Source organism: Anser anser (genome assembly GCF_964211835.1).
Source record: "Anser anser genome assembly, chromosome: 8".
Taxonomy (NCBI): domain Eukaryota; kingdom Metazoa; phylum Chordata; class Aves; order Anseriformes; family Anatidae; genus Anser; species Anser anser.
In genome coordinates this window covers 14,003,592-14,029,516 of record NC_139728.1, presented here as the reverse complement: position 1 = coordinate 14,029,516, position 25,925 = coordinate 14,003,592, and the positions used below count along the sequence as shown (strand labels likewise).

General features: G+C 36.0%; 1 protein-coding gene across 4 annotated transcripts in view; it reads right to left on the bottom strand.

The window, feature by feature from the left end:
• LOC310903471 (uncharacterized protein) overlaps positions 1-25,925 on the bottom strand; it is a 92,042-nt gene that overhangs the window by 34,752 nt on the left and 31,365 nt on the right. For 2 of the 4 annotated variants that reach the window (XM_083846782.1, XM_083846783.1), the window contains exon 1: positions 10,528-11,796. The exons of the other annotated variants lie outside the window; for them this stretch is intronic. In XM_083846782.1, the coding sequence (XP_083702908.1) occupies positions 10,528-10,647 (120 nt within the window). In that variant the 5' untranslated portion in view covers positions 10,648-11,796. Of the gene's footprint in view, positions 1-10,527; positions 11,797-25,925 lie in introns of those variants that run through there. 4 annotated transcript variants of the gene reach the window in all.

Sequence of the window (25,925 nt, the reverse complement as noted above, 5' to 3'; positions counted from 1 at the left end):
TGAATGATCTTTTAAACTGTAGCTGTGGAACATTTTTTTCTGCAACTATTTTCTTGCCAGACTTATGACATAGATCTAAATATTTGGCCATTTTATGCCTTTTTTCTCAATAATATTTTTGTTTATCTGATCGCTTGATATTGCATTTTTTTTCTGTCATAGTTTCCACTATCTGTTTCCCCTCCCCTCCCCTCCCCACCTCTTTTTCTTTTCACCTCTCCTCTCCTCTCCTCTCCTCTCCTCTCCTCTCCTCTCCTCTCCTCTCCTCTCCTCTCCTCTCCTCTCCTCTCCTCTCCTCTCCTCTCCTCTCCTCTCCTCTCCTCTCCTCTCCTCTCCTCTCCTCTCCTCTCCTCTCCTCTCCTCTCCTCTCCTCTCCTCTCCTCTCCTCTCCTCTCCTCTCCTCTCCTCTCCCCTCCCCTCCCCTCCCCTCCCCTCCCCTCCCCTCCCCTCCCCTCCCCTCCCCTCCTCACTAAGGTTATAATAACTAAGGTTATTCTGAGAGTTGGTTTGTTATTGATACAGAGACCTTGATAAGTCAAATTGTCTGATATCTGCTACAGCATCCTAAAACAAACATATCTCAGTGATGATGTGGCTTGACAATACCCAAGACATCTATAAAGTCTTGTTTGGTTTGTGAGGATGACAGGTTATATGAACTATATATACAAAGAGAATGACATATGAGACTATTTATCCAACATTTCCAAGGCTAGTTCTCTTAAAATAATCACAGAATCACAGAATCGTAGAATATCCCGAGTTGGAAGGGACCATAAGGATCATTGAGTCCAACTCCTGGCACCACACAGGTCTACCCAAAAATTCAGACCATGTGACTAAGCGCACAGTCCAAATGCTTCTTAAACTCCAACAGGCTTGGTGCAGTGACTGCTTCCCTGGGGAGCCTGTGTGAGACAACCCTCTCAGTGAAGAACCTCTTCCTGATGTCTAGCCTAACCTCTCCCGCCTCATATTCATTCATAATATTCATTTTATTCTCTTACTTTATTATTATTATTATTAATTATTAAGTTAGTAGGAGGGGTATGGAATGTGAGTAAGAATTATATATATGTGCCGTTCAGATGCTGTTTTTACCTACTGCAGGAAAGTTATATTGACAAAGAAAAATAAACATTTGGATACAGTTTACCAGACCTTGTAAAGTCATCATATTTCCATTGAAACATGATTTATGGTATTGATTTTTTCTAACCTTGCAGAAGATCACCTAAAGAAATAGATTTTTTTTTTCTTTGAATTAACTACATCAATTATCTGTTTGTCCACAACTGATGAATTATTTATTTTTTCCCAGTGCAGTATGATGATCAATAAAGTATAAAACTGACTGGGACTATAATCAAAGCATACTTCTGCAAATCACTCAATGACAATCTGGTGCAATTTTCAGTTACACTCAGGACAGATTTTTCCAATTGAGTAGACAGAAAATGGCAAGAAAGGTTTAAGAAATGCCTTGTAAATGCTGATCTGAAAACTTAGTACCAACTATCATCATCTATACCTTTCTGAGACAAAAAGCTTTACAAAATAGGCTATTGAACTTACATAAGCATTCAGTTACAGAATATATGTATTGGTAGTTGAGTATCTTGGGATTTTTAATATTAAAGATAATAAATATAGACTTACACTTGTATTCTTTGTAATTGTCATATACTTCATTAGATTAATGATTGTAAATTAACCCACTTTCTTTTCTGAAGATGTTCACTAAGGTGCTTCACAAGGTTACCAGTAGTAACCTTTTTATTTATGCTGATGTCTGGAACAACAATGTTTGGTGTGAAAAGAACTAAACCAACAGCACTGGCATAGCAAAAACTAAAACATAGCTAATAGATAGTAAATATTTTCCAGAAATCATAAATAAAAACTTGCTAAAAAAAAAAAAGATATAGATACACAAAATTTTTGTACAGATTTTTAAGATATTTTTTACCTGTTTTAATTATTTTTTAAATGCAAATGTAAACATGAATTAAAAAGAATTTAGCACAGTAAGCCTGATTCTTGGCAATGCTAAGATTCACACCATCCTGACGATTTTAAGTGGTCTTTCATTAGCTGTAGTTACCATGTATACAAATGGAAAATCATAACAGACAAACAAAAAAAACACATTTACACTCATACAGGGGGCAAACTACCAAAATTCAGGGAACTTCTATGTGGTCATACAAATTTCCACTGGCTGAAAATCTCCCTACAAAACAATAAAAATGAGCCTTAGAGGAGCAGAGATTCAGCTCATCTTCCACAACAGCATAGATCATGTAATAGAAAAAAAATCACATGAATAACATTAACTAGATTGTCCCAATGTACTGTTTATACACTGCATTGTACTACTTAGAATGAGATTATTAAAAAAAAAAAAAGTATTTTTTACCTTTTTTTTTCATTGGACAAACTGTAAAACAAGAGGAGAACATGCACACAGATTACTATGATGTATCATTCAAACATTGCTCTATTTTTCTTAGCTATTTCATATAGCTACTTTCCCTTTAACTGTTGAATAGATCTTAAAGGCCTGCAAGAACTGAATGGTAGCATATCTAAAAATAAGTCATAACATTAGAAATACTGGTATATTTTTCTTACAGCAGTGCTAACAAAGCACAAGCAGAAACAACATCTTGTAACTGTTCACAGTATGGTGTCTTGGATTTTGTCCAGAACAGGGATTACAGGTGAAAAAAAGAAAGGTTGCTCATTAAAGAAATGAGAGATAGTGATGATACTTTGTGATAATGGATCACCAACAGCTTGTGATCCTGTCAGAACCAAAGAGATCCCCAGGCCCACCCACATCATGCCTCTAGCACAGCTGCAGAGTACTGCTACCCTCCAGAACATCTGCCCCTCAACATTTTTTTCCTGATGGCTCCCATGAGCAAGAGATCATGCCTTGCAAGCACAAGCACAGCACTGGTACCTTAACCATAAGGATATTTCCCTCCTGACACAGGCATCAGCATTTCATGTATCTCAAGATACATTTTTTTTTTCTTTTAATGTGGTAGCAAAAATTATGCAACAAAATGACAATTGTGATGTATGTTATGGTTTTGCACCACAGACTACTGCATCCCTGCTCACTAACACATCTTTCTGTGATGTTCTGTTAAATATTTGTATGTGGGTCTCCATCTAAAATGCAGGATGGGAATTGTTAACCTAAATATTAGAAGGCTAGATGATGAAGCCAGGCTCCTACAAAACTAATTTCAGGCAGTGTATTTTTACTTCCTTTAGACAGGGAAATTCCTGTAAAATTCCTGTAAAAATGCCAAACTTCTTATGGAAACTTCCTATGGAAAATTCCTTTCTCTTAGGCAATTAGACTTTATCCTAAAGTCTACATATACCCACAAAGTTCATCATCTAAGAAGCATATCCCAGTATGAAAGGAAGTTGTTAAATTTTTACTTTTTTTTTTTTTTTTTTTAAGGAGTGCTCATGCAGTCAGTTTATTGTGAATATTTTCTTTTCTTTTGAGGCAAATCTTTAATAAGAATGCTGAAGTTTGCTCCTAAGTCTGAATCAAAAAGTAATTAATGTCTATATTAAGATTCTGTACATGTGGGCATTACCCTCAGTGCAATGAAGCCAACAAGCAAACAACTGACAGAACACTGATATGGACACCAGACAAATTTGACATAATCTTCTGCTTCATATAATATCTATTATACTTACTGATTCGTATCTTTACCAAAACACAAAACTTGAACATTTTGATGCACAATGTGTTATATCTACATTTATTACTGTGCTGAAAGGCTAATTAAACTGGTAATTGGCATTCATATCTCTTGTTATTATATTTGCATTCAGAATTGCTATAGATGCAATCTGCGCTTAAAAAAAAAATTAAGTAGTTTAAAATTAATTTGAAGCTGTACAACAGTAATCACACACTAATTAGGGAGATAATCAATTAATAAGCTTTTAACTAAGGGTTCTCATGTTGTAGATGGAGATTATTTCAGGTTTCTATATATATAAAAAAAGAAGATAAAAATTAGTGAATCTGTCCTACAAGCCAGGAGATACAGATACCTCTGTTTGTTTAAGAGAGATCATTGAAGGCCCTGCAATGTGACAATGATTCATGTGGCTATAACAGCAAGACTTCCATTAAAATAACAGCTTTCTGCAGCCAAAACAGCATGCTATTCTTAAAATGTTCATATTTACTCTCTTCCGTTAATATATGCAAAGTGATTCCATAAAGCCATTAAAGCAAATAATAATAAATGAGTTCAAGACAACTGGTTATTTGTACAGGGAATTAATTGAAGAATGCAGAGAAGTAGGTAGGAGGCTGAGATGAATAAACCTTAAAGTGAAGGCATGTTGTGCCAAATGGCCTTTTCGCCTGTAACTGTAAACAAATTTGGACTGTGAACAATTTTAGACTTCAAGGTCCTGCATTAACATTGGCATCAGGTTCCTCAGGGAATTTCTTGCATTTCTTTCCAGACAGAAAATTCATGAGACAACCCAGAGAAATTGTGATAAACAGAGTGAACCAAAGAAGATAATTCCTCTGTGCTATGTTGATGGGTTACTTGATGGAATACTTTTGGGGTTGTTTGTGTCACGGTAGCTTTAACATCAAATTAAAACTACTGTGAGGTGTACTGCCACTGTCAGGTATATTCAGATGGACTGTTCATCTCTTCCTTACAGTAAATTTCTGCAGCATACACTGAATTGTCATTAACATGAATGAGAGCTATTCCCTTGACTGGGTTGCACAGCAGACTCAAAATTCTCCACTCCTGTTAGACTGCAGTGGTTGTGCTATAGAGAAACACATGTACCTGATGAAACCAACAGGAAAAAGTTTCAAAACATTCATTATGGTATTATACTACAAGGAAATTAGAAATAGGTTTACCATATAAAGCATTAACACTGCTGTTTCTGTGTCTTAGTAACAAGTATATTCTTGATTGTTATCTGGTTAGACAAGTAATGGAATTATTTTCCCAGGGATTTTTTTTTTTTGACAATAAGTTATGAGTTTCTATCAAGAAAATCAATAGATGTTTTTGATGTTTTGTTTCTTTTTCCTACTGTACTAAAATATTTTATTTCATTCGTTTTAAATCTCATTGAATCTAATTGGTAGTTTCCCGATAAGGGACAACTATACTGAAATTTTAAACTTAGTTGTTTTCTGGATTTCAGCTAGTAGTTTTAAGGACAGATCTCACACAAACCATTTACTCCATGTTCTGCATTCTAATAATAAATCCATTGTAAAGATTAACTTAAGCTATAAGAATGGATTACAAAAATTTGGTACCCTGGGTGCAGGGTAAAAATGGGTATCAAAACTATTATTCTCTGAAAAAAAATATAATTACTATAATAAATCAAAAATAAGAAGTTATTTTATAATTTTAAGAATAAAAATAGGAGGAAGAAATTTATTTCTATCTCTCCATTCTTATCTCAATTTCATAGAAAATTTGAACATTTTCATTTAATGCACCCATTTCTTGTTATGAAAAAGAAACGTGAAAAAATAAAAAAGATACTGTTTTATGTAATGTTGTATAGGATTGAAATCCCTGTTAATATATGCAAAGGTTATGCATTTTGCAAGCTTTTTTGCCTAGGTGAAGTTACTGAAAACCATAAAATTATGAGTATGTAACCATATTTTTTCCAGTGCAAAAGCTAAAAGCAGTTACACATGCATTAAATTATTCATCAGACCACTTAAGTAACTAGTTCTCACATGATAGAAAAATGTTTAACCTTCTTTTGACTTTTAATCATTTAAATAGCATTCGTCTTCTATGACACCAGCGCAATGGGGAAAATTCAGCAATGGGGAAAAAAAAGCACAAACGCACATGCACACACACAAATCAAGTCATTAAAAAATGTAGAGTTATGTGATAAATTTAAATAAAAATGATGACAACAAAATTTGTGTTAGAAGATAGTTACAAGACACAGTTTTCCCTGATAGCTTAACTGGTTAGGCTTAAGTCTCAGAAAAAAATGTAAACAAAGCTACTACATGTTCAATGTACATGTACAATGATAACAAAACCTGAAAATATATATTTTTATGTGTTTTTTTTTTTTTCTTTTCTTTCCTTTTTCTTTCTTTTTTTTTTTTTTTTTCACATCTCGGTATTTTGGTATTTTGAAGACTATGTCATGAAATATCCTGGGTATAACTATACCTTTATATAAATTAATATCATTAGTATTTCATTTAATGTTACTTTATAAGTAAATTGATAAAAGAATAAAATCATTCATCAGAGATACAGTCTCTCCCATTATGGCCTTCTCATTAAAATATTCTGCTTTTATTTCTCAGAACACATAATGCAGTGGACAAAGAGAAAATTGCAATGCTAGCTGAGCTGAACTATGATACTAGAAATACTCAACCAATATTCATGAGTACAGTTTTTTTTTTTTTTTCCAAAACAACTGGGCTATTAAAAGGGCTCACCTTTACTTTTTCCTGTTCACTCAGATTTCATAAAATCCCAATACCATACACTGCAGGTAGTCTTAATTTAAAATTTAAAGAAGATATTTTATTCTATATTTATTGTGATTATATAGAGCTCTTCTTCAATATCTAATGAATAAAAAGAAAAAACTTCTCTTAAGAATTCGTCACCTCTTTCACACAATTATGTTTTCCAGTGTAGTCATTGCAATTTCTTAAGGTAGTGGGATAATACATATTTATCATAGAATCGTAGAATATCCTGAGTTGGAAGGGACCCACAAGGATAATTAAGTCCAGCTCCTGAGTTGGATCACACAAATAATCAGACCATGTGTCTGAGAGTGATGTAAACACTTCTTGAACTCTGGCAGACTAGGTGCCATGATCAGTGCCCTGGGAAGCCTGTTCCAGTGCCCAAACACCCTCTTGGTGAATAACTTTTTCCTGACACCCAGCCTGAACCTCCCCTGCCACAGCTCTATACTGTTACATACTACATACATCCCTCAGGTCTTATTAGGTCTATCGCTGGTCACCAGATAGAAGAGATCAGCAACTGCCCCTACGCTCCCCTCATGAGGAAGCTGTAGGCCGTGATGAGGTTCACCTCAGTCTTCTCTTCTCCAGGCTGAACAAGTCAAGTGACTTCAGCTGCTCCTCATGTCTTGCTCTCCAAACCCTCCAGAATCTTTGGAACTCCTTTGGACACTCTCTAACAGTTTTATATTTCTTACACTGTTGTGTCCAAAACTGCACACAGCACTCGAGGTGAAGCTGCTCCAACACAAAATAGAGCGGGACAATAGCTTCCCAATAGCTTCCTTGACCGGCTAGCAATGCCATTCTTGATGTAACCCAGGATATGGCTGGCCCTCCTGGGTGCCAAGGCACATTGCTGGTTCGTGTTAAACTTGCTGTTGATCAAAACCCCCAGATCCCTTTCTGAGGAGCTGCTCTCCAGCATCTCGTCCCCCAGTCTTTACGTATAGCCAGGGTTGCCCCTTTCCAGGTGTATAATCCAGCACTTGCTCTTGTTAAACTTCATATTGTTGGAGACTGCCCAGCTCTCTAGTTTGTCAAGATCTCTCTGTAAGGCCTCACCACCCTCGACAGAGTCAACAGCTCCACTTAGTTTGGTATTGTCCATGAATTTGCTCAAAAAAAAAAATCTAATCCTAAATTGTTTATGAAAACATTGAAGAGGACTGGTCCTAAAATGGAGCCCTGTCAAACCATGGTCACTTATCAAGACCTGAACTTCTATATTCCCAATAATAATGTAAGAAAATATACAACTTTAATTTGAAAACAAATAACAGGGAAATTTCTTCTTATTTACTGATATTAGAATTAAGTATCATTATTTGGTAGTATATATTATGTGTTAGAGAAAAGGCTACAGAATCTTCCAAGAGGAAAATAAAAATAGCAAAAGGCACTAATTAATTCTATGAACAGCCTCATATTTCAAATTCATTTAATCTAAAAAGAAAATAAAATAATCCCATGAATCCAATGAATGAATAAAACAATTTTGGGGAAGTAGAGTGTAGTGACTCATTAGCATAAGTAGTTTGACTGTTGAGGATATTTATACACTGTATCATACAATTAAAAATCCAAACGTAAGTGTTGATACAATAGAAAAGCAAAATTACCAAGAATTAGGAACTTAATGATTTTTGGCATAAAGCTGGTAATAACACTTGGTGATAAATATCACAAGGTGATAAATACTATAAGGAAAATATACAGGCAGCAACTAAATTAATGGCAAAGAATTAGGTCAGGAAGATCCCCTCAACTGAAGTATATTAGTATTTATTCTCAGCAAAATCAAAGAAGATTATCTTTTTTTACAGGAAGGTCATTAATGAAATTACTTTCCCAGTGGTGACTGTTGTGAGCAATATCAGTAGCCAAATATAGAGAATCCAATATAAGTTTATATGTTGCCCAGCGGTATTGTTGGGAGATAAGGTGACTCATTCCTCTTGCTCTGCAATAAGACTATAGTAAGTTGAACTTCCTCAAGGTATCATATAAATTTATAAAGGATGCACTTATGAAATACCTTGAGTTCTTTGTGAATTATCAAAATAAGAGTTTGTCTCTTCTTTCATACGGTACATATATGTAGAGACTACTGGAATTCAGCTTCTAACGCTGAAAAGAGTAACCTTGTGAAAAACTAAGGTGTGTTTTTGTAGTCGAACATGTTTTTGAAGTAGAGTGTGTTTTTGTGGTAGGAAACTAACCTTCTGTATTCAAAGGTAGTTGTGTAGTTATAATGAAGAGAAATGCTAAGTAGATAAGTGGACAGTAGAAGGCCTCACTGTTCCAAAATAAGGTAGAAGACTGAGAAAAACAGGACAAGCAGTGCGAGAAAAATTAAAAAAAATTAAAAAAAAATAAAAAAATAATCACAATTTCTCTAAACATAAGAAAGGAGGAAAAAAAAAAAAAGGAAAAAGGAGAAATTAAATGGTTGATCAAAAAAAATTGCATCAAGTAGCTTGTGAACCTGTAGTACTCAGCCAATGAGGAAATAGGGGAGGTGATGATCAGGTGTTGGGTAATAGGGAATAAAAGGTTATGATATGTTTACCATAATGTGCTCCTAATTGGCAGGACGCCTGCCATTGCAATCGTGAATAACTTCACAGAAGATCCTGTCTGAAAAAAATTATTGAGATTTTTTTTTCTTACACCTTGTATGAATCTTGGCCAAATGAAGTAACATTGCTGAGTTACTGAGTTGATTCTGTGGTTTGTGTCTGTCCATAACAAGAATCCTCCTTGGACAATGACTAACTGGTGTTAAACAATTTAAGAATTATCACCAGAAAGAGAAATTATTGTAGGATTCTTTATTTTATTTATTTATTTATTTATTTATTTATTTGGTCTTTTCTTACCCTCTCCACACAACCATACTATTTAGCTGATACAGGAGTGTGAGAGGACCCCTCAAGTGTGACAGTCCTTGAAGTAGTATCTGTCTGTCTGCAGCTTTCTTGAAGGTTAATTCCCCCCAAGGCACAGAAGAGTCTGGAATTTCAATAGTCAGGTTGTGGAAGAACAAAAATCAGAATCAAAACATTCTTAAGTAGAGAAAACCCAGAGGTGCTAATGAAAAGAGAGTTAAAAAAAGGTTTATGAATAAGTCTCCTGTTTGTTCGATGCAGCTCTGTAGGGACATTCTTATTCCCAGGCACATCCCCATCCCAGCAATCTTCCTGGGGCTTTCTGAGTTGTGTTAAATTTAACCTTGTTCTTTCTAGCATGAGAAAAGTCTTTCTTTTCCAACCTCCTATGTGTCTGCTACATGCTTTCACTCTGCTTAACTTTTCCATGACAGCTGAGGCAGTCCTGGACATTTTGGGAAGATCAGGGAAGAGCAAGCTCTCCTCCTTCCTCCAACATCTTCCACTTGTCCAAAGATGCCTGGCAGGGCAAAAAGGGGATCTGTCCCTTTGCCAGGTCAATCCATCTTCAAAGAAACATAGCACACAACAAACAGTAAGCTGCAAAAATTAAAATAGATTGCTTCTGTCACAAATGAATGCAAACCCAAACATATTTTTAACTTAAGTATGTAATTTATGCAAATTAAATGCTGTAATAAAAGCTTTTGGGAGTCAGATCATGTATATGAATGCATCAACAAATTAATATTTCCAATTGGAAATAAATTTTCTTCCAGCCTCTGCTATTTATCAGAGATAACAACCTATTAAAATCATTTAAACTAAGGATATGGCTTCACACTTGACTGGAGATGCCACATACAGAGGTGAGGGCAATCTTATTTTCAGGGATGGCAGCTTCTATAAAGGTTTTAAATGCTTTTCTTTGAAACAATATCCAATTTTATAGAAAGACTATAAGAAGATTAACTTCTATGCAAAGCAAAAGGAAGTTTGTCTGAATAACTGACTGCAGGAACCCATAGGATATTGACAGGTTTACAGCTGAAACTCATATCTCAAACTTACCCAGAGAAAGAAGCATCTAAAAAAAATATTTCTTTTATCTTGTGCGACAATCTCCTTTTCTTTGCAGTTTACATTTCTCACTGCCCTTTTCAAATACACTGCAAAAGCTGATGGCTCCATAGTGTTAATTGGCTTCTATCTGTCAGCAGAAGGCATAGAGGTTTGTCATGGCAGACCTTGCTGTACCTCATCAGTACATGGCATTTGAGTTTCTATACAGTTTTTACTTTGTGTATTACCAATACTGACAGACAGACACACACACACACACCCCTTGGAAAGCGTATGTACAGAGTGAAGGCTTAAATAAAATGGTGTGCACACCACTATTATTTCTTCAAACATGCACAAGAGTTATGAGGAGCCTTAATAGAATGGTCATGGCTCCTGCTCCCAGAAGATACCAGGGGAAAAGTAATTAAAAAAGAGCAAGTTATATATAAAAAAATGAGAAAGTTACCTGCATTAAACTGACTCCCTCATTTTGCATATATAGTGTTCATTTTTACTCCTTATCTCTCAAGACTCATGTATAGTTAACCCACTAAAAACACTATTATCCCTGTAGATACCACAGCTGTCTTTGGAGGGTCAGAGAGCAAAAGGAAATATTTTTTTTTTTTCCTAAATTATCACAACACACTGAGCAAAGCTTTTTCCATGCAGAACAGGGTCGTATTAGTGATGTATAAGTGTAGGATCACACATGTAGCCTTTGCAATAACACATAGGATAGAAAACACTTGAACACTTGAATTTGACTGTTAAACAATGGGCAACATTAGCATCATGTAAAAATCAGACGTAAAAATTCAGACAATGGAAAGCCTTTCAATATCCTCTCAAAACTAATACATTAACTAGTCTCCATGGGCAATTGACACTACATGGGTAATTCATAGATGAAGATGTGTTTTTCACACAGTTCATTCTTTGAACCTGTTCACCAAAAGCATAAAATACATTTCCAAAAATGCCAGTCTGATGAACAACTTTTTCAAGTAAATAAAAAGGAGTAATTTTACTAAGTTAAAGATATTTTTAATAGCTTTTCTTGCCCTTTCAATTCCAACCTTAGGGTATTTGCACAAATCTGAAGACTGTAATTTTACATAGTTCAGCATGAATCAAAAATCTTTTTTTTTCCCTAAAACTGTCAGTTGAATTTTGTTTTACACTTTGCATTTTAATTTAATCATTTATCCTTTGCTGTTCCTTTCCTTTCCTTGCCTTGCCCCTTTCTCCTCTCCTCTCCTCTCCTCTCCTCTCCTCTCCTCTCCTCTCCTCCCCTCCCCTCCCCTCTCCAAGATATTCAATTGATTTCACAATTGTTTTATGTCAGAGAGAGAAAAAAATAGGTTTATGCTAGTTACAAATTTGCCAACAGATAAAGTAAAGTAATTTATCACTCATTTAGTAAATAGAAGTTGAAGCCTTTGAATCTATGTGGCATCATGACGTTTTAAAATAACTTTTCTTGGGTCTTGGGCACATTGTTATGAAACATTTCAAAATATCTTTTGAGATAGCTGATCTGCACACTCTAGAAGTGGTTATTTCCTCTACTCTTACTCAGGCCTTCTGCAGATACACTTTTTTTTTTTTTAAATAAAGAAACTATTTTAGAAAAAAATTAAAAAGCATTGTTTTGATCTTGATCTTTTTCACTGGTCTACTGATCCAGCACTACCCACAATAGATAGTTCCAATATTATTTATCTGCAGCACAAAGATTATGAACCGCATTTAATTATTTAATTATGCTACATGTTATACAGATATATTTATATATATAATACATATTTATATAATTATATAATATTATGACTATATATGTGATATTAATATATATGTGATTGTAATAATTATATAATATTATTTATATATGTTATATATATTCTTTTAATCAAAGATACCATCACCTGACACTTTGGTACAAATATAAGATTATTTTTTTCCAGTCCTACAAGAACATGTTATTGGACGTCCTCCAAAACTCTTTTTTTTTTTTTCCCAAGACTCTCTTTGTCTATTTCAACTTGTCCACGACAGATTTTTTCTGAAACGATTGTTTCACTAATATATGCTATAACAAATGGAGTCCCAAGCTTTTTGTTCTAATGCAGTTCTTCATATGAGCTTAAAAATGAGCTTCAGGTTGTGTGTTATTTGTTTCTGTCTATGTATGTATACATTCACTGAGTATATCTTTTGGGCAAGTAAGATATATATATATATTTCTTATATAAGTTTTTGTCTGTCATTCTAGTAGGAATGAACACATTTTTTATCCCAGGAGATTCAATACTATGCAGAGGAGGATAGGTCATGTGATCTCAAGGAAGGCATCTAGGGAATCCCTAGAAGGGAAAGGAAGCTCTGTAAGAAAATTTCTGAGAAGCATTAGGTGCTCAGGCAACCACCTTAGCAGTCAGGGTAATTCTCAAATCACTACCACCAACAGGGCAACCTCTTTCCTTTGTTGTCATCTTTTATCTTATTTGCTTACCTTGTACCAGTCATACTAGAGTACTTTATAAATGAAACCTGCAGCATATTATTCAACACGGATAGATGCATACATAGACAGATGCACACAGAGCCGCTTCCCATAGTTTCAGTTTATGGTTTGGAGGGAGAACAAATCTAGTTTTATGTAATTCAGAGGCATCCATGTATTAATGTCACACTTGAGGAAGATATAAGTTGGGAGCTTACAGAGCTGGTCAGAAACTACAAATGTCAAAAAAGAGCAAACATTTCAGAAAATGTAACAAAACTGCCAACATTTGGCAAACTGCACATTGCTAATACAGAATCAGAATACATGGCTAAATGACCCAAGATGAAGAATGCAGAACACTCAAAGTTAGAACTGTGACTGAGGAAAAAAAAAAGAAACAAGGTTGAGGCTGTTGCACACAGTCCTATCTCTGTCTTGAGGACATTCTGCTGAGTACAGAAACCAAGGCTTCATTTCAAGAAAGCATCTGTACATACAATTAACTGTACATATAGTAAAAATTGAGATATGATAGCATTAATAGCTGGTTCACCACATAGCAGTCATACTCCTGTTGGCTATTTATTCTGATATTTGATGTTTAGAGTAAATGTATTTATGCCAATATTCCATTAATGTAATTAAATTCAGCTTATTAAGAAGTAAAAGAAATTATGAAAGGTTATTATAGATCCTATACCCTATCTGTCAAAAACCTTTCTACTTCTCTATATTTAATGGAACAAAAGTATTTAAAAACAAACAAACAAAAACATTATAAGCTTGTGCTATAAAAGGCTTCATTTAAGAAGATATGTATATATTTCTTTTTTTTTTCCAGAATATCCCTGAGCTCCTTTCTTTCAATGTGTTATTTTTTAAAAGAAATATATGTCATTAAAAAACATGAACAAAAGTATTTAAAAACAAACAAACAAAAACATTATAAGCTTGTGCTATAAAAGGCTTCATTTAAGAAGATATGTATATATTTCTTTTTTTTTTTCCAGAATATCCCTGAGCTCCTTTCTTTCAATGTGTTATTTTTTAAAAGAAATATATGTCATTAAAAAACATGAATTAGCAGTAAAAGTATAGAAATATCTTTTTTTCATGCAAACACTTGAAAATTTTTATTATAACTTACAATGAATGCTTTCTGTGTTAATAATAATACAATTAAGTCTCATTAAAACACTAAAAAGTAATAAACAAGAAAAAAATTTAAATCATAATTCTGTATTTGCTTTAATAGTGTTAGTCTGGAAGGCCATTTTAAATGGCAAATGCCATTAGGATTTCATTTCCATATTGAATAAATGAAGTGAGCACAATATGCAAATTCAAACCATATTAGTATTGATTCATCTAGTTTAACCTCAATGTATTCAAAACTTATTTTAGTTAATATTATTAATATTAGGATGGGTGACTAAACGCCAGCTAAACAAGTAATGAGACCAAACATTTGGAGTTTCACAACTAAGTAAAAAATAATCTTATGATTTTGTGACCCTTTGTAAACATGATTTCCTTCTTAAGGCTCCATCCAAAGACTCTTGAAGACCATGGGAAATTTTTGATGATTTCACCAGAACCTTTCATAAGCACTTGCTCAGGTTCTGCAGCTGTGAATGTTGAACTAGAAAGATCATTACTTATGCGGTTACTAAATGCTTAAAACCCTGTAACTGCAGCAGTAAGAAGTAAAATTTCAGTTTCTTCAAAACGTCTTCCAGTAATATTTATTCATTAGCAGAAACTCAGTCAGTTATGCTTATAAATAATAAAGTGTATGAAGTGAGTTTGTGTAAAACTCAGTGAAATCCTGGTTGTCAATGACGTTGTTCAGAAAAAAATCTAAGAACGAGTCAGGGGGCTTTTACAGAACACAGTAGCTGAAACAGCAGGGGGATCCAGAAAATATATGGATGCCTGACAAAGCATGAATCTTATCTGAACGTTTTCTATGACAACTGATAGAAAAAGGAGAGGTCTGGAATCCTGACTGATGGAGGAATATAGGTCTGAATATCTGAAGAAAAAAGCAGGCACCCTGTTGGGAATATGAGAGGGAGTAAATGAGATCTAGTAACATTGCTCTGACATATATATATCAAAATATCAATTGATCAATCAATCAATAAATAAATTGGGAGGGGGGGTAAAGCACTCATGAAAAAGAGGTCTAGAATTTTGTCAAAGGGATACTCAAGGGAACTTTATGAAACAGGATTCTGAACATTCTTTATAACTATAAACAAATTTTCAGTTTTGGAGATCGTCATCTCAAAAATCAGTAGCAAGAACTTGCGTCAATTAAACAGTATGAAGAGATACAGAAACATTTTCTGCCCAAAAATGCTGGCAGTGTAGACAGACAAGAGAATGAATAGATCTAGGAGGCAAAAAGCACAGGAGGATGTAATGTTCAGTACATCAATGACAACATTGAGAGTAAAACCTAGCTGTTTTCCTTCAGCATATCCTCTGCTTGGCCGCAAAAGTTTCTCCTTCAAATAGAGAAAATATGGAGATATATATAATAATGGACATATATATATATATATCCATTTGAAGGAGAAATATATATATATATATATTCCTAGAAAAGTAAGTCAGAAGACATGAATAATACATTTTTGGAATCTGAGCAGAAATCCCCAACAAGTTCAAGATACAATTCCTTTCATCTGCAGTATGCTTTTATTAAAGGATTTACTGCTATTAATGAAAAATACATAATTAGTCCAAAGCATACACAATTTCCAGCTGAGCAGAATATCTCACCCCTAGTAGTATAATAAAATAACAGTAATTAAAAACAGAGTATATCACAGTGTAATGTTATTGTCAATGCCAGACCCTTTGCTAATCCCCTTAGGAAGAATTTGTATCACTTATTGCTGAATCTGTCAAACAATGTTCAAAGGTTAGAAATACTTTTCACCATCTATATTTTCCCTGAAATGTGTTAGATAACAGTTTCTAATCAAAACTGGCATTGTTAGCCTACTAGAAGTGACAACAATCATGCAAATAGAATAGCATCTGGTAGTATATTTGCATTATAGGCTACAGTATATCATACTTGATTCTGCTTTGTGCTTCCTGATTTACATATTTCTGAAGGAATCTGAATATTCAATATGCATCTCAAGATATTTTAAATCAGTCCTTTAAAATATTGCTACAAACATACCATCATGCAACACTTCTGCTCTGAGTTTTTCACACCTGCTTAATGTTTTCTTAGCAATTTCAAAGTAACAAAATCATGTGTGTAGGAGTGACCAACATGATAGTATCTTAACTGATTATCAAAATACCTTTAAAATATATATATACATGGGAACCCCCTGAGATAATTGGATTATTTTTAGTCAGATAATTAGAATATTTATATTCATAGTTCCTAAATTATTCTGGACAATGCAGAACGATCGATTGACATACAGTTTTTAAGGACCTTGTTACAGATTTAGCAAATAACTAACATCATATTTTCCCTGAGAATGTAATCATTTTAAAAGTTTTTCAAGGTCATTTATAGTTCTCCATATTTTCCCAGATCCATGCCTTATTCTGTTTTTAACTTATCAACGTGCCTATGCCACCTTCAGTTTCAGAAAGATATGTTAATGAGTGAAATTGAGAAAGGTAATCGAGAAATCACAAGTATCTCCTTCCCATAAACAAATACCTATACACATGTATGTACACACACATGTACGTCATATTTAGAAAAATGTCAACTAGTACAATGCCCCTTTTTTGCTCAAACACTTTTGTCCTTCCTTTTGGTTATTGAATGTAACACAGCATCAAGGATTCTCAACACCAACAGATGTTTCATATTTTTAACTTAATATAGCTTTACTGCTTCCCTATCCATTCTTTGACAGGGAAAATATACAACTTGCCGTTATAAATACTTTATGATGACCCAGTCCCCCATAGTCTTCATTCTAATCATAGGTATGCCACTTACCATTCGTGTCAGTTTAGATATATAGAAGAACCATAAAAGTAAAACCTTCTCTCCCTGCTCTCTTTGAATTATTTTTCAGAGGGCCATAAAAACAAAACTGAAATGAATTCATGTGGAATTTCAAAGCGCTAACAATCCCTTTTTCCCTCCCAGTAGTACAAAGTGAGGTAAGTGCAATGATGTCTTGGAATTTCTGATTGAAAAATAAGCAGCTTCTATGTCCAACTTCTATGATTTAATGCCACAATTTCACTAGTCCACATAGGTGCACATCTGTCTTAGACTCTTCCTGTATGCTCTTCAAACAAACTATAAAGGTAGGAAATGGCAACGTTTTTCTTGACATTTCTTTACTGGCAAGTGAGGAAACTTGCAGAAGATCTACAACCGTAAGGACATTTTGTGGAAACTGCATCATACCAGAGTGAAGTCACTCTGGTCCCCTTCTAAATAAAGCTGAATAATCCTACTACAATGAGAAGAAAGTAGGAGTTAGCACATCTTAAGGAACCTTATCACAGAGACTAAAGTACCACCTGATACAAAAGAAGGGATTTGATCAAAAAGGGAAGTAATATTTACCTACTAAGGTAAATGATCTTCCAATGCCTTCAGTTGGTTATCAGATTAAACTGACAAAATTACTGCAGAGTAATTGCCTTCCTAATTGCTTATGATCGATAAATTGCTTAAGGGTTTTCCCCAATTGAATATGTTACATTTATTCTTAATTCTCTTTCCTTGATTCACACACAGACCTGTGCTTCCAATTGGGAAATTGAAGCTGCAATTTTCTTGTACCTGAGAGTCATTCCAATAGCTCTTTGTGTCTCAATTTTCTCCTAAAGGACTACATATGCTATCAACCCTCTCTACCCTTGCCCCAGGGAATTTTGAAGGTGGGGATACCAACTCATCTGCCTGTAGTCATCTCTGTATTAACAGGTGGTGAACCTACAGCTGTGTTTCTGACTTCAGCAGCAGTTCAGTGCATCCTAAGTTGCTTTCTGTGAAGGACAAGCCCTGGGACACCCATCACTGTAAGTTGTACATATCTATTAGCTATTCAGTATAGGCAAGTCAGAAGAAGGGGAACAGAGTGTGGAACTCAAAGGACACAGCGCATCTCAGTCAGTTATTCCAGGGGAAAAAAAAAAAAAAGCGGATGATTACATTTTTTTTTTTTTCCGGTGCATAACTTACTACAGTGATCTAATATAAGCATATAAACAGTCTCTCTAGAATGCGACACTAACTAAGAGGAATTGTTGCATAAAGGGTATTAGTCTTATTGCAGGATCTACTGGTGGCTGTGTGGAGAAATTTTGAATTGGACATTAGAATTTGATGCTGGTATTATGATTATTATGAGATGTTTAGAAAAAGAACATGGCTGACGCAGGCAGTTAAGAGACACCGCAGTTTGCACACCAGTCTCTAGGTTTGGAATTGAGAGTTTCTGGGGACAAACACCAGGATCATTGGGAAACTCATGGGAATCTCCTAAGAAACCTGAGAGTGTTGGCTGCTGCCTGTTAAGGACTAGATAAGCAGACCCACAAGGGGGTGGGCCTGAGGAAGGTCTATCAGCTTCTAATGAACACGTTCAGCTGCCTTTGATATAGGGTGTCTGGGATCTTGTTGCATCTGTCCCTAACTTGGGAGGGCCCAGTGAGTGCTAGGGATCTGCCTGTTTAAGGCCAGGCTCAGAACACACCTTTCAAAATTTATCAAGAGATGTAGTAGTCTCTGTGTTCTGCTTTAGGAGCTTCTGAGGATTATTATTATTATTATTATTTTCCCCAGAGGCTATTTTTACTGCGAAAGGTCTGACTTTGACTTCTCCAATAGTGTGGCTCCTGTCCACCCTTCCCTGTGGTGTTTCATACTACACCTCTTGCTGAAATGAAAGCTGTGACTCTTTCACTTGGTAACCCCTGCCAAACCCTACCTCCCTGCAGGAGGGATGCAAAGACAAGGACACAAAGTCCCAGTTTGGTAGAGTGTAATACTTAACTTTGTCTCAAGCCTCTGAGAAAACTGCTGAATTGTGAACAAGAGCTATGAAAAGTCTGCAGAAAAATGAGAGGTGAAATTGAAGAGAGAAATCAGACAACCAAGGGGAACCATGGGGAATACTAGTAGCTCAAGTATTCAGAAGAAAATTACCAATGTGAAAATATATAAAACGCTGAAAGAAAAAAAATCAGGGAGCTTAGCTTTAGGCTAGGACTTATCTTGTTCTCAGCTGAACTTCTCAGCACTGTCCTTTTTGATGTTCCTTGTGAAAAACAGCATCTCAGCAGCACTGAAGAGTTGCCTGGGAGGTGCAGAGTACAAACTATCCCCTCCTGCCTAGTACCCGTCTCCCCAGGAAAGAGTCTGGGGCCTTATCTTGGGCAGTGAGCATGCACATGCCTAGTCTTTGAGCTCCCTAAGCCCCAGTTATTTCTCATTTCTGCCAGGCAAGAAGCAATTGTTTTGTTCCTTGAATTAGTGCATGTCTTGCTTGCAGAGTTTCTTTGCACCTGCCTAATAATGCCTGAACAAGCTAACCCAAAAGAGTGGTTACCAAGTTAATTAATAGTTTCATATAAAAACAACCCAGCTGAAGTTATCTTAAAAGTAGTGGATAGCTGGAAGAAGAAATTATCTGTTCTCTGACCCAAACAGACAATGAGGTATTCCTGGTAACAGAAACAGATTTATGCGTTGGGTCAAGAACATATAGATTGAATGACTCTTAATGGAGATCCTCCTCTGTATTAACTTAATTCAGCTGTATCTCCAGTTTTTTTTTTTGTCTTTTTTTTTTTTTGACTCTGAATAGGTTGATAACAAGTTTATCATAAAGGAGGAACCAGTATGTGGTTACTGTTGGTCTTTAAGAAGAGAAAAAATTTTAAGCAGTTCTATAAATTGTGTTGAAATAGTTTCTCAACAGAAGTACAAGATAGTACTGATCTGTGACGTGCTATGTACACAGTCAGAGCAAAAGTAGAGATACAGTTTGCACCCACTTGGAGCTGATATATTAAATTAATTCCTCAAACCTGGGCCACACTGTTCATGAAGAGTCTGAAAGTCTAAGCTGATATATGCAAATGAAAATAGCCCTGTAAGTACTCACCAAATGTGAAGGCAAATACCTTTCAAATCATCCCACATCTCATGTGTCTGGGCATACCTATAAGGGGGTAACTATCAGGTGTATAGAGAGATTTTATTTTCCAGGGATACCTGGACTTTCTGTGGGTTCATCATGAAACGTTTAGAGATGGAGACAAATGGTTAAGCTGCTCACCAGGTCCTGGCCTACAGCTTCATTAACAGGGTAGGATGTGGGAAACCCCTATATAGGGCATGAGAAACTGCTGAAAGTGACAAACCATGTGATGGTGTTGTCAGGGATTACCTGTCAGTCAGTCCTGTGGGAGATCACTGCAGCTGGAGAAACTAGGAGATTAAAGTCTTTGTTCTGACCTTGTTCAAAGAACTTTTGCAGGCAGAAGGACCAGGGTGAGAGTAGGATGGGGAGCATTCCCTGGCCAATGGGAGGTACCTGGATACATAGCCTGAGCACCCATATGAGAATATTGGTATCCTTTCCAGACCAGACAGCATTGATGACTTCCCCCTGCTTCATAAGAGTAACAGTGTGGTGGATGCATCAGCATGCTGAAATCCTTGCACACAGCTTATGACTCTACAGCAAATATCAGTAATGTTACCTAATGGTAACCTTCTCTGATTGCCTCTAAAAGACGATGTTTATGCATATTCAGAGCCCTTGTTTCCTTTATTTTATCAAGATGCTATTTCACTAACAGTCCCATGCAAATAATCTAGCGCACTTCCATAAGCTTATCCCAACAGTTTTTTTGTGAAATGCTCTCAGTCTTCTGGAAGACCAGAAGGAAGAAGTGAAAAATGTTTTGACTGCTCCCATATAGTGACAGGCAGCACTGGAGAGAGAGATGTCTTGGTGCTTCCTACCCTTTCTTTGTGATTGACTGGGAGGTTCAGGAAAAGGCATGTATGTGAGAATGGGTTAACTGGAGCAATGAATATACTAGACTGAATAAAAAACTTCTGATATCCCTGTCAACAAGCTAAAAAACAAGCACTTTGTTAAAGATGTTCACAGAAGCCTGTGGATTGCACATAGAGATTCCAAGAAGCACATTGCTGCTGGAAAACCTCAGTGTTTACTCTTACAGCTGTGTTATTCATACTGCTGCTTGACAAACTGTTAATCTGCAAGTGACAGAGTTACAGGGCAAGCAATATGCTCACCCTGGTGTTTTCACAGCTTTTTTGAAAGGTTTACAGTTTGGCAGGTATAGAAATTGCAGTACAACGTAATTATTAATTTTAAGAGAACTGAATAGAGACTATAAAAATAGTACTATTTTATGACGTTTTCCAGTTTTCCTGAGAAGATGCATGTCAATTATAAAATGGGAGGCAGGGAGATTGGATTGAATGCCTTTGGGGAAAAAAAAAAAAAAAGGGCATCAAGAAAAATCTTTCTCAGTCTGAAGACTGTAAAAATAGCTCAGGCAAATGGCACCTTTCCTGTATTTCTGAGAAATAAATGTTGCTCCGTTGTGCTAGTGCATGACTCATACAAGGCCTCTATATTCAAGTGTATGCACACCCTTGTCACACTGGCTGCTGAAGACAGACATATCATAGCATGTTTCAGAAAAAAAGATGTTCATTGCTCCTTTTGGTCCAGGTCCAGACAACATTTTGTGTGCACCTTGCTAGGCACATGTCATATCTTGATTTTGTTATAGGAAATGATGTATTCAGACCGCATCCTCATTAGGGATGAAGAACTGAACAATACCTCAGCAAAAACTCCACACAAAGCTGAGCAGAGACAGAGCCTAGGCAGAAACTTGCCTCAAGTAAAGTTATCTGAGCAAACTCGGGGGTGGGGGGGGAAGAGATATCAGATATTTTTATCTAAATCTTGAAATTCCCCACAGCATTTGAGTATTTTTTATAAAGTGCTTCACCATTACTGATTAGTTTGTGACAAGCAATAAAGATCTCTTATTGCTCCTAGAACTTCTGTATTCTTCATTCCTATATACACTCCCAATATACTTACAGAGCTGTTAGTTGTAGCTGTGTGGTCTCCTTGCTGAGTCTGGCATTCTGAACTAGATTTCTATTCTTGTTCCTAGGAAGCATGTGAGGAATGTATACCTCACCTGATTAGATAAAAGGAAAATATTTTCCTTTTGTCAACATTCTTGGTTATTTCTTTTTGTCACCAACCCATGGTCCTTCAAGAACCATGTAGATGTAGAGCTTCTGAGATGAGGAAAAGGCTGAAGTACTTAATGCCTTCTTTGCCTCAGTCTTTAGCAGCAAGACCAGTTGTTCTCTGGGTACTCAGCTGCCTGAGCTGGTAAATAGGGACAGGGAGTGGAATGAAGCCCTCATAATCCATGAGAAAATGGTAGTGACCTGCTACTCCACTCAGATATATGCAAGTCTAGGGGGCCAGATGGGATCTGTCCTAGGGTACTGAGTAAGCTGGCAGAAATGCTTGTCAAACTGCTTTCTGTCATTTATCAGCAGTCCTGGCTATTAGGGGAGGTGGCTAGCAACTGGTGGCTAGCAAATGTGACACCCATCTAAAAGAAGGGCCAGAATGAAGATCCAGAAAACTACAGACCTGTCAGTCTGACCTTGGTGCTGGGGAAGCTCATGGAGCAGATTACCTTGAGAGCCATCACACGACACCTACAAGGTAACCAGGTGATCAGGCTCAGTCAGAATGGGTTTATGAAGGCAGACTGACCAACCTGATTTCCTTCTATGACAAGGTGATGTGCTCAGTGGACAAGGGAAAGTCTGTGGAAGTGGTCTACCTAGACTTCAGTAAGGCTTTTGATGCTTTTTTTTTCGCCACAGCATTCTCCTATGAGTGTACGCTTCATTGTATACTGGGAACTGAGGCCACCTCTCTTCAGTATCTTTATCAATGATCTGGACAAAAGGATCGAGTGCACCCTCAGTAAGTTGGTGAAGAGTCTTGAGAACAAGTCTTATGAGGAGTGACTGAGGGAGCTGGGGCTGTTTGCTTGGAGAAAAGAAGGCTCAGGGGAGACCTTATTGTTCTTTACAGTTAGCTTAAAGGAGGTTGTAGTGAGGTCTGGATCGATCTCTTCTCCCAATCACAAAGTGATAAGATAAGGGGAAATGACTTCAAGTTGTGCCAAGGGTGGTTTAGGTTGCATCTTAGGAGAATTTTTTTCACTGAAAGCATTGTGCAGCATTGGAATAGACTGCCCAGGAAAGTAGTTGAGTCACTATCCCTGGAGATTTTCAAGAACCATGTAGATGTAGAACTTAGTAGCATGGTTTAGTGGTGGACTTGTCAGTTCTAGGTTAGAGATTGGACTAGAAGATCTAAGAGGTCTTTTCCAACCTGAATTATTGTATGATTCAGTGATTTTAGGACCCCTTGTTTTGTTTGGTTTTCTTTTGTTTGGGGAGGGGGGAGAGGGTGGAGGGATGGACAGATTGATAACACATGAGGAGATATCTAAGATTTTTTTTCCTCCTGTTGTAATGGTGGTTTGATAAACATCAATAAATAATTTCAATTATTTTTATTCTCTACTGGAAAACTTTAACATCTTTTTTTAAGATCAGTGCTTTTAGCTAAAGTAACTTGTATTTCTTGCCCACCAACACATACCTCTGTCATAATGAGAGGTGTTTTCTGTTAGTGTCTTATTACTCCACTATACTTGATATATGATCAAGCGGAAGAAACTTTTAGTTTTGTATGTATTTGAAGAAACATCCAAACTCCTTTCTCTCAGAGAAAATGGTGTATCCAGTCCAAAGCACAAGCTTATACTTTACCTGGAGGAAACGTCATTTGACAAATTCAGTTTGGTTCCTCCTTCACTTTTTTTCCCCCTAAACTCTCTTCTCTCCTGTAACATATTTCCCCAGTTTCCACCCATGAAAAAATACTGATCATTTGGCTGTGCTAAATGAGGATGGAGTGGAAACTCAGCAGTGCATATCACACTTCAGTGATTTGCTAAAATTCTTTGAATGTCTGCAAGGGAGTGGATGAAGGGAAATGGTTGGTATAGTTTGTCCGGACTTTCAAAAACAAACAAACAGACATAACCAAACCCAAAAACTTCAGCAAAGTCCTTCACAGAAGGCTATAATGGAAACTAAGTAGACCTGAGGTGAAAGGTAAAGTTCTGATTAGAAACTAGCTAAGAAAAGTGGAAAACAAAGAGCAGAAATAAATGGTCAGTTTTCAGGCTGGCAAAAGGTTAACACTGAGGTTCAGTAATTCTTGGAAAGGCTTCAAAGACAACACTTACTGAACATATAATTCACCAACAAACTGAAATAAGCAGGAGAGATTCTAATATAGATGACATTTGGAGAATAGTGTTTTCCATACAGACTTGGACTTATAGGTCAAGACCTCAATTTCCCTCCTCTCTCCAAGGTTTGTAGGCAACAGACGTATCCTTTCAACTCCCAAGTGATCTACTGTGATTTGAGGTTTTGCGAATATTTAAGGAAAGAGCAAAGACATAGCAAGTTTCCAGCCTCTTGAGCAGCAAATTTTAAATGAAGTCCAGGGGGATTCTCATCTTCTATTACACAGAATTCATTCGGGGGTCCATACAGTATATGACCCTTAAGTAAACAAGCAAGCCCCCTGAAAGCTAATATAATAGGACTTGAAAGATGGTCAAATGGGAAATAGTAGCTGAAAAAAAAATAATGCCTCTCAGCAACACACTGTAGAGAATGATCAAAGACCAGTCTTGTACATGCATTTTCTTCATCCTAAATTGCAAATATCAATATTTCTCTTTCCCCAGAAAAGTTTTCATTCTTTCCAACATGGTTATATGAGATTAAATTTATGATGGTAGGTTGTTATTCAAATGAAACCATATCTGAGAAGGGTGCAAATTAAAACATAATTAATTAATATTTTATTATTCTGTAACAAATTAAGTGACAAGACCATGGATAAGAGTCTCAGCTGGTAAAAAACAGTCTGTGCAACTGCTGGTATTCCTGAATAAACGAGTAAGCCTGTTTTAGCTTTTAAGAATGAAAACAGAGTGCTCTATTCTGAATTATTTTCAAGCGAGTTCAGTATAAAATATAATCTATGAATACATTTGTAGAGACTATAGGACAGATGAGTAGACAGAGAATAAATGAGCTGCCAAAATTGTATCATGACACTTCTCTAGAGGAATATTTTAGCCCTCAGACTGATTCCTTTAAGAAAAGTCAGAGCACGTTGCATCTCACAGAATACTCTGATTGTTATATACTACATATGGAACAATAGAGCAACTGAGCAAGATCAGGTCAAATATTTACATTCTGTGAGGCATCCAAGTGAGTGAGAAAAATGTGTCAAATTTCAAGATTAAACATATCTTCAGATTTTCATACTTTGAGGTGAATGAAAAAAATCACAAAATTGCAGATGGCATGGCTGACCTACCTCTGTATGGGTGATTTTACGGAAAAGGAGTCAATTTTAGGACCCAGTTCTTCTCTTACCAGGATGAAGGATAGCTTTTGTACTTTGTTTTAGTGCAACGTAATAAAGTAGTTCATTTTTGTGCAACTGTCAGGATCAACAGGATTACAGAAGCAGCAAGGCAAAAGCCATCTGAAAATCAATGGGCACAAATCTTACACTGAACAAAATGACTATAAGAAAGGAAGAGCTCTCTGAAAAAAAAATAAATAAATAGAAATCAATCATGTTTATAAGTGAAAATATTATCCAGCTGTATTTGTATGGCACATGGACACTTATCTGCTCTTAAACATTTAGAAAATTCAAACCCTAACATGTTAAACATTGTG